We start from the raw sequence: 10,288 nt of genomic DNA, 5'->3' as shown, positions 1-10,288 counted from the left end.
ATTATTGAGGCTAGCATAATGTTCATAATTATATGCATGAATTGGGACATATTTGAAGTCGACATTATATTATCTGAAGTCGACATTATATGCATGAATTGTGAAAACTCCTAGTTTTTTTTTTTTTTTTTTTTGGGTGGTAAGATAGTTTAAAAAAAAAAAAAAAAAAAACTAAATAATGCTACTAATTTACAAAACTATTGTGTATTTTTCACTCTGTAGAGAAAGTATTTTTCATTATATTATTCCTAGATTTTGTTTAGCCTTTGAGGTCGAAACCACAACCAAATCGTGTTCCTATAATATATAATTTTACCAATTTATTTTTTTTATTGTAGAAGAAAATGATATCTCAACCTTTGACTGAATTTCTTCACTAACTGTTTATGAGACAATTTGGAAATCCCATAAATCAATAATGTGGTAGAGTGAACCTTGTGCATTTGGAATTACCGTAACGTCCTAGATCAATAAACCCACCACTCAAATACCTTATGCGAGTTTACCAAACTAATGTTAATGGCACGTTAACGAGGTTAGGAAGTCATTGATGTCCATGCCACACGTGTCCTCTCCAAGCAGACTTCATCTATTTGAAGTAAATTATGCACGAACAAGGAAAATCTAGTGCCTAAACATCAACGTAACCTTTGGCCATTTTTTACAGTTGAAAAAGATGGGTACCAAAGAGATATTTTATGACATCAATGTCAGGCATGATATTTGAGAGTTTAGAGACTGTTTGGATGGCTTGTTTCCATAACTCAATTCTCTATTTTCATAACTCATAACTTAAAAATGGTGGGACCCATAGCTAGAAGTCCGTTTGGCACCACCATAACTCTGTTTTCATCACTTAATTATCTGATTTTTGAGTTATGAGTTATGGAAACTGATAGAATCTGGTAGTTCAGAATAAGTTCCATTGTGGAATTGTAACCTTTTAGACAAAACTTCTTGCAAAGCAATTATCATTTCACCACTGGAATATGTCACCTCTGCCGGGACAAATTCCTGAAGGGATGTTGATCCTCTGGATTTTACTCCAGAAGATGCACCTTCATGCATTACAAAAGATTGTTCCGCTGGGAGCCTTTTGTCTTGAGAATAGCCTTGTGGTACTTTTCCCTTGTTCCTCCTCTCTACGAGGAAGTCATAATAATCCACTTACTAGTGGTATAAATATTAGTATTATTCCACTTATTAGTGGTACTTATCCACGTAACATGCGCCGATTCCTGCGAAGAAATATTGATAATGTTAGGACAATCACTAGTAGTTAATATTTTGGTGCTATGAGCATTACCTTTAGCAATATCTGTGAAACTTTGGCAATAACCTACCATTAGGTTTTGAATAAGCACATTAATAGGGAAGTTTTCAACATAAGATAGATTATCAATGTGTATTTTCTTATGGCAAAAAACATTAGGAGTATCATAGCAAACATCATCAATCGGAATTTTCTGACAATTATTAATTTTTAATTGCAATAATTTATCAAAAAATTGTTCAGCAATTTTCTTGTGTCTAACTTTAGACTGAATCAGGTTCGAAGCATAATCGGTATCAATTTCAAACTTCGAAGCAAATTTGAATTTTACTTTCTGTCCAAAAGGATCAGTAGTAATTCCATCATGTTCAACAAGAAAAGGATACAAAGCATTTATAAAGGGTAGACCAAGAATCACTTTATCAGTCATGTTTTTGACAAGGAGAAAAGGAATCTTGAAACAAACATTATCATGACAAATATGAGCATTATTCAATTCATATTTAATTTTCATTTGACTACCATTAGCAGAAACCAATCTTTCAGTTGATTTTTCAAAATATTTTGAAGGAATTAATCCTTCTTGGATACAGTTCATATCCGTACCAGAATCAATCATGGCAATAATAGTAAAATGATAATCATGAGAAACAACAATATTAACTTTTGTAAACCATTTTGGAGGAAGCAATTTATTAACAAGACTAAGTTGAGAATTATCAACAATACCTTTATAAAAAAGAAGAGCATGTTGACTGGATTCATCTCCATCTTTGTGCTCATCTTGTTCATTGTGTTCATTATCAAATTTATTAAGATTTTTATCAATTTTTAGCATTATCAATTCTTGTTTGAGATTGTTGTTATCACTTTTAATGTTTTTAAATTCATGTTTTAATTCATTTATCTCTTGTTTAACAACATTAATTTCATGTTGAAGATCATTAATAGTCAATTCTTTGGATTTTTTTATTATTAAATCTTTCCAAAGTTTTTTCAAAAGTTGTAGTTGATTTTAATTTTTTATTAGTTTCATCTTTCATTAAATTTTTCTTAAACTTGTCTAAATAGTCTTTTTGCAATTCTGGGTTTTCAATTTGATTTATCAATTTAATTATCAAACATTCATTTTCTTCACTTTTAGTTAGACCATTAACAGATTTAATAACATTACAACAAAAATCTCTACAACCAATTTTAATATTAGGTGAATCAGAAGAATCAGAAGCAGATTAATAGTAAGAATCAGATGAAGAAGAAAAATCATCTTCCAAAGAATCAGACAAATCATTTGATTCAAGGATTTTGAATAATTCTTCTTGATTTTTATCATTAATATTTAACATGTTAAACTTGATTTTAAACTTACCAGGTTTTTGCTTACAGTTTTTACAAAAGTGTCTAGGTTTACCACAGTTAAAGCATTTACCTTTACCTAGTCTCTGTTTATCATTTCTTTTAGAAACATTTTTCTTGTTAACATAGAAATCATTAGGTTTAACAAAGTTGTTTTTGTATTTTTTATGACTTTTATCATGTTTTTTTACCTTTTTGCCTGGAAGGAGCAATAGGAGGCAAACCATATTGTTCACAAAAATTACCCATTTCATATTTAACTTTTCTTTTATTCTTTAATTGGTGTTTTAACAGTTTTTCATCATTAAAAATCTTTTTAGCAGAAATAGAATATACAGTATCAGAATTTGTATTTTCATCAGAAACAATTTCTTTTTCATTTCTTGAAATAGTGTAAGTTGTACTTCTAGAAGTACCTTCAGTTTCCATAACTTATAACTTAATGACATTTCCGTAAATAACACTACATGGAGGGACTAACTGTCAGTCTCAGCCGCAACTTTTGACCATCTCTTTTTTTTTTTATTTTATTTTATTTTATTTTATTTTATTTATTTCTTCACTGGGTTCGGTACGTGCGTTTCTTCATCTTTTTTTTTTTCTTTTTCCTTTCACACTAGGTGGCTTCTTCTTCTTCCTTCACTGCGTGTGGTTTCTGGGTTTTTTTTTTTTTTTTTTGTTCTTTTTGTTCTTTCACTGGGTTCTTTTTTGGTTGGGTTTCTTTTTTTCTTCATCGGGTTTCTAGATTCAGTTCTTTTTTATTATTTTTATTATTATTTTTACTGGGTTGGGTGAGTTTGGGTACCCAAAAAAAAAAAAGAAAAAAAAAAAAAACTGCATCGAGTGACATGTATGGGGCCTACAAATAGTGTGAAAAATATTGAGTGGTGGTGCCAAACGGGTGTGAAAAATTAAGTGATGAGTGATGAGTGATGGAAATTGAGTGACGGAAATTGAGTGATGAAATTTTTGTATTCAAATAGCCTCTTAGTGATTACATTACACATCGAGTCCTTTGGCCAAATTACGTTGATCATTGTGCATGATTAGTTTTTCTTTTTGCCTTTTGATATTATAAACAAAGAGCTATTTGTAATGACAAACAAATACATAGGGTTTTTGCTAAATTTAAAATCATTCTACTTTTAATTTTATCTTTAAAAAGTACACTTAATTTATATGTGATTCTAACTTTAAAAAAAAAAATATTGTAGGTGTTCAACTTTATTTCAAGTTTCATATTCATAACACACCTATGCATTTTATTTTAATTTGCATTTTTAAAATTAATAGACTAGTAAACTATTAAAATCAATTACATTAGAGGATAAACTTAAGGATTTATGTATATTCAGCTTTTGTTTTGAAATATATACATATGAAAAACAATGCTAGAAAGCATGTTGAAAAAAATTTTAGGGCTTGTTTGGTAGTGTTTGACTAACGTTGTTTAAAATTTCTAAAAATGTAGTTTAAAAAGTGTTGTTGGGATGAGTTATGATGGATTGGGTGGGTGTGTGAGATTAATGGCGGGTGTGTGAGGGATTAATGGAGATGCGACTTAGGTGCGAGAGGGAGAGGAGAAAAGAGCCAAGTTCCTTACTGCGACGACGCGTGGGAGAGCCGTTTCAGAGAGACTAGAGCATAGTGACGCGTGGGAAAGAAGAGACGGTATGATTATACTCGTGGGCCCAGAGCACAGTAAAACACACGTTTAAACAGACTTGAACAGAACTCATCTTATGTGAAACACTTGCTCAAACAGCGCTTCAACACAACTCAAACCTTGCTAGTTCAGACTCGCATTCCAAACAAAAATTTCAGCATGGGACCCACCACAAGAGTGTTTAAAAACAAAAAAAACGTTGCTCAAACTGGGTTACCAAATCGGCACCTTAATGTGAAAAAAGACATCGATAATTCCGAGCTAACCTAACTTGTCAAAGATGAAATAAGGGTTATAGAAATATCAACACGTTTTAATTCAGTAAGTATTTTTAACTGAATCCGATTTGACCTGAACTTGGACAAGTTGCGCCCAACTCAATTGATTCGACCTATTGCCAAATTCGTAACTATCCGAGTTACGGGCAGAATTTATACTGTGTCCAAACACTTCTAAAAGGTTCCTTTGCTTACACATAACAATTATAAATAATAATTATAGTTTTTTTTTTTTTTTTTTGTCTCTAAATGAAAATAATAAATTCTTTCACATGCAGAATTTCCTAGCTCCTAATACAAACAAAATCTATCACCAACATGGTGGACCCCTACCACCAATATTGGGTCCCACATATAGCTGTTGTCCTATTTCATAGTAACTAGTGTCCCATTCAACAACCACGTGTCCACTTTATTATTATTTTGGTCATCATTTCCTCCACCCAGTACAGCTGGCCCCCCGTCCACATCATCATGTTCACACATACATACATATATAACATACTCACTCACACTCATGTATCCAACATGAATTCTCATGCATATATACATTCATACATTATGTGTGGGTTTGGATACACTTATTCTGCGTCCACGTATGCGTTTTACTCTTTTTTTTTTTTTTGTTTTGGCACGCGTTTAGGAGCTTCATGCACCGTTATGATTATTGTTTATAAATAGTAGCAACAACTTTTGACTATTCTTCTATAAACAGTATAACAGTGTATCTATCCATTATTTATGGAACCCATAACAAATCTCACTTTTTAACAACTTTTTTATTAAAAATGAGTTACACGATACTATTTACACATTTAAAAAAAATTTTACTATAGTATTTTTAGTTTTCAATTTCAGCAAAATAAGTTCTATCCAAACGGACTTTATATAAGACAATAACGAAAATTATTAATAAATGTTGGGAAATTATAACTGATGTGCTTAAAGCAGTGATTAAAAATTTATTTAAAAGAGTTTTTATAAAAAAAAAATCAATATTTTGACTTTTATTTTTATTTTTATTTTTATTTATAAAAGTGGTGTCAAAATTTTTTTAAAATAGATTATTAACTATTGCACTGAGAGTACTCGTTTTTATAATCCATAAATGTAATTACAAAATAGAATTTTAATTGCACTCTCTACATAATAATAAAACATTAGCTTTATTTCTTTTTACATTAATATTTTTTCAAAAATAAATTATTTGGTAGCGCAACTTTAAAATGAGTTGAAAAATTACTTTTTGTCTTTTCTTATTTAGTTTTGGGTGGAATAGAATTTTTTTCTTTATTTAGTTTCGTATAATATTTTAAAATAATAAAAAAGTTTATTGAATTTTTGTTTCAAAAAAATATTTATACCTAAAAAAATCATTTTTTTTTCATTTAAAAAAAAAAAAACTCTATATTGGTTTGTAAATTAAATCAAGTTATGAACTATATTAAACAGACTCCAAATGGTTTAACCAAAAATTAATTAAGAATTCATCCTATAAGTTGCATTAAACCAAAATAACAAAAACCAAACAAGTTCTTATTAATCTTCTCTATCAAATTAACTAGCATGTATAATGGTATAAAAATCATTTTATAAAATTCAAATACATTTCAAATTTTGTTTAAAATTAGAAAATTGTGATGTCACTAATATTTTTGACTATATACGTTTGACCACTTTATTTTTGTTTCCGATTAATTTGCTGAATTCATGGTCTTGTTGTTTCAAATTTGTTGGCTTATTTCCTAAAATGGGCTTATGACAATTTCCACTTTTTCTTAGAAATTTCTAATTTTTATCTCTCTTTATTGGTTTTTAGTTTCTTTGTTTCAAGAAGTGATATTTTCACAACTTTTTATAACATTTTCACAATAAATTTTAGGTGGTAAGTTGTTATTAGTTCTAATTTGAATTCACTACTTAAATTATTTTTTTGTCCACCCATAATAACCAATAAGAAACTAACATTTAAAATTTATTGTAAAAATATTGTGAATGCATCTTTTCTCTTTTCTTTAAAGTAAAAAATCAAATAAATTTTAAATTTTATTTAAAAATAGAGGATCAAGTATAATATGAGGTATATTCTATGTGCATCTTGCCAACTTATTTGCAGCTCATTCATTAAAGTTTTTCTTATTACTTTAAATAACCCAACTTATAAATTATCTTACTACAATACAACCTCCACTTTTTCTTAGTAACTTCTTCTTCTTCTTCTTCTTTTTTTTTTTTTTTTTTTTTTTTTTCATATTATTTAGGGTCCGTTTGGATACAGATGAAAACTGAAAACTGAAACTGAAAACTGAAAAACACTGTAGCGAAATAATTTTTATATGTGTGAATAATATCGTGGAACCCATTTTTAATGAAAAAGTTGCTGAAAAGTGAAATTTGTGGGTCCGTAAACAGTACACGATGTGCTATGATTGGTCAAAATTTACGGCTACTGTTCATTAAACAGTGCATGAACAGTAGCCGCAACACTCAAAATGCTCAAAAACGCGTGAAAAAAAAAAAAAAAAAACCAAACAAAACGCGGACGCAGAAGTTTTCATCTCAATCCAAACGCAACCTTAGTGTTTACCCATTACCCCTTTTCATTAATTATTATATTTTTACAATTATATTCCATGAATATTCCCATAGAATAGTACTATCTTCTTTACACTGTGACAAAGTCTTCACGCAATTAAATTAACAAGTAAAAACAGAACTTTGTATTTTTTTTTATTAAAAAAACATTTAAAAAAAATTTTTGAATATGGACATCACTTTCTCACAAAAATTATCTTTAAAAAAAATTAAAATAAATAAAAAGAAAAAAAGAGAATGAAAATTATGAAACTGCTAGCTAGTTTCACTCTGGATGCAAAGCCAGCTTTAAAAGGAGGCTTCCCCCTCACTTTCCATACACCTTACAGAGAATGAGAGATAGAGAGATGGGAGGCCTTCCATGTGAATCTGAATCCTGGGTTTCTTCTTCTTCCACCACCTCAATCCCAGAAAATGATACTGCTTTTGAGCTGGTAAGCCAACCCCAAACTACTGGCTCTCTTAACCAAGACGAGGAGTGGGCAAAGTTGAATTTTGCTAACAAGAACAACCTTAACATGAACAATAAAAATGGCAGTAGTTTGAAGAAGAAGAAGAAGAAAAGCCAGGTCTTGCTTGAATGGTATGTGGAGCCAGCTGATGATGACGACTTGTCAAGAACCAAGAGTTTGACAGATGAGGATCTTGATGAGCTCAAAGGGTGCTTGGATCTTGGCTTTGGGTTCAGCTATGAGGAGATTCCTGAGCTCCGTAACACCTTGCCTGCGCTTGAGCTTTGCTATTCAATGAGCCAGAAGTTCATGGACGAGCAGCAGAAGTCACCACCAGAGAGTGCTCAAGCGCCTGCCACCGACTCTTGCTCTCCGGTTTCTAGTCCCATTGCCAACTGGAAGATCTCTAGTCCTGGTGAGTCTTTTGGATTCTTGCTATTTTTTTTTTTTTCTTGGGAAAGTTTGGACTTTTCTTTGTTAATGGAAGGTATTGTTGCCTTTGGCTCTGATATTTGATCTGCTTGGGGTGCCTTTTTATTAGAATAATGATCTGGGTTTGTTTGATTTTTGAAAGAAATTTTGGTTACATGGTGTGATAATGATGAAGTGATTTGTTATCTGCTTTGATTTTTTAAGTAGTTTGGGTTTAGATTGTGGACTGGTCTGTTGACTCTGTTCTCAAGATGAAATGGTAAAATGAGTTGTTTTCGTTTTTGACGAAATTTGGATGAAGTGTCCTATAGTTAAAATCATGAACAGGGTCTCTTGTAATTTTAACTAATTTTCGTGATCTAGTTTTTCTTTCTTTCGTAAGATGTAATGTATATGAAACCATGAAGTGAGGTTTCTCCAGATGAATTGACCAACTAATTTCATTTGTTGAGATTGTGGAACTGGTCTGCTTAGGGTGTTCCATTGATGAAGTTTCTTCTTCAATGAATTTGAATTTGATGAAAAACTTGGTTATTGTGTAGATCTCTATGTTTCAGACCTTTTTATGCTATACAGTTAAATGCTTGCCTTGTTTATAGACCTTTGCAACTTCAAGTCATACCAGCATCAAACATGTGATTCAAACTTTCTTGCTCTTTTCCTTGTCCAGGTGACCCTCCAGAAGATGTTAAGGCAAGGCTAAAATATTGGGCGCAGGCTGTGGCATGTACTGTTAGATTATGCAGCTAGAACTATAAGAGATCAAGATTTAATGGGTTTATCAGAAGGGGAAAATGGATGGACATTCTCTTTTGCAACTGGAAGCCGATGACCTGGAACTTCATGTGGAGCTTTTGCTTCACTTACCTCTCCAGGACAATCTTTATGCAGGAATGAATTTTCCTGCAATCTTTTAGCTGGAGAAGGACCTGCTAAGATCCGTCAATGACGGGTCAGATTTTATGAAGAAAGAAGTGGAGGAGGAAGAAGGAGAAGGTTTCAGGTTTGAATTAACCAAAATCCACTGAGTCTTGACTTAATTCTTCCAAGACTAAGAAATTTTTTTTTTAAGATTATTGTATCCGGCACTTGAAAAATAATTAATGATATGAATAAATTTATCCATCTTCAGCTTGTCCATTTTGTTACTGGTTAGTGGCATGTATGTCTAAGAATTCCAATCTTAGTTGTTGGTTTTATGCAGCGGTGAGAACCTTCATTAGAGCTTCATCAGCCACTCGCAGACCTCTGCGATTGCTGAGGTAACTAACCTAACTGAGTTTAACAATGTGTGATTCTCTCAGTGCTCGCTATCCTGACTCTATGATGCTAACAATGATTAACTTTGCTAACTTATGTTTATCCACCCTATGGATAGATGAATGCGTGTTCAGCTGGTACTGCAGGAGCAAATGGAAAGAGGGAGAAAAGGGGTGCTAAGTTGAAGTATTGTTACATTGGTGCTAAGTTTAGGTTCTAACTTGTAAATCTTCATTGATCATGTGATTTCCCTTAGCTTCATTGGGAAAATGTGCCCCGACACTTACCTATAAGGACTAAGTTGAATTATTGTTGCATTGTTGTTGATAGTTAAAGCTTGTTTCATTCAATTCACTTAATTGTGATCTGCCCAAGTTGTTAAACACCTTAAGGTAGATGAAATCCAAAGAGCTGTGCATTTTCTTGTTATGTGTTTTTGATGGATGCTGCAAGTTTCTTCATTATTATAGTATGAGGGGTGTGCTGTTCAAAGAGAGCATTTATGAGATATAGAGTGCTGTAGATGTGCAATAATAGCAAAGTTCTTTCAATGGCTGCTGTAATAGGCTTGAGCCACCAGCAAAATTGTTTGGACGGTTCTTTAGATGTCCAAACAAAACAAAATTTGAAAGCAGAAACCTTGTCATTTGTTGTTCTATATCAAACTTTACTGATCGAGCTAATAAGTAACCTACACCTGAAGGTCGAGGCTATTATGCTTAAAGAGATTTAGGAACATTTGATGTGTATAATGTAGTAATCAATTCTTGTCTTAGACACCAAGTATCTAATAAAAGATGCTATTTTTGAGAACTGAACGTCCGGTCATTAGATTGACACATATAAAAGGTAAAAATGTGTCATCCAGCAAAATTGTTTGGACGGTTCTTCAGATGTCCAAACGAAACAAAATTTGAAAGCAGAAACATTGTCATTTGTTCTATATCAAACTTCACTGATTGGGCTGACAAGTAAT

General features: G+C 31.6%; 1 protein-coding gene across 1 annotated transcript; it reads left to right on the top strand.

Moving 5' to 3' along the window:
* The first annotated feature begins 7,445 nt into the window (after positions 1–7,445).
* On the top strand, positions 7,446–9,741 carry LOC115963904. Its single transcript, XM_031083137.1, has 4 exons — positions 7,446–8,035; positions 8,723–9,055; positions 9,257–9,314; positions 9,431–9,741. The coding sequence occupies exons 1-2, from the start codon at positions 7,501–7,503 to the stop codon at positions 8,800–8,802; spliced, it is 615 nt and encodes a 204-aa protein (XP_030938997.1). The 5' UTR covers positions 7,446–7,500; the 3' UTR covers positions 8,803–9,055; positions 9,257–9,314; positions 9,431–9,741.
* Positions 9,742–10,288: the final 547 nt, after the last annotated feature.

The sequence above is a fragment of the Quercus lobata genome, chromosome 10 (genome assembly GCF_001633185.2).
Source record: "Quercus lobata isolate SW786 chromosome 10, ValleyOak3.0 Primary Assembly, whole genome shotgun sequence".
NCBI classification, from domain to species: Eukaryota; Viridiplantae; Streptophyta; class Magnoliopsida; order Fagales; family Fagaceae; genus Quercus; species Quercus lobata.
The sequence above is the reverse complement of the archived record's forward strand: the minus strand, read 5'-3'. Positions and strand labels throughout refer to the sequence as shown.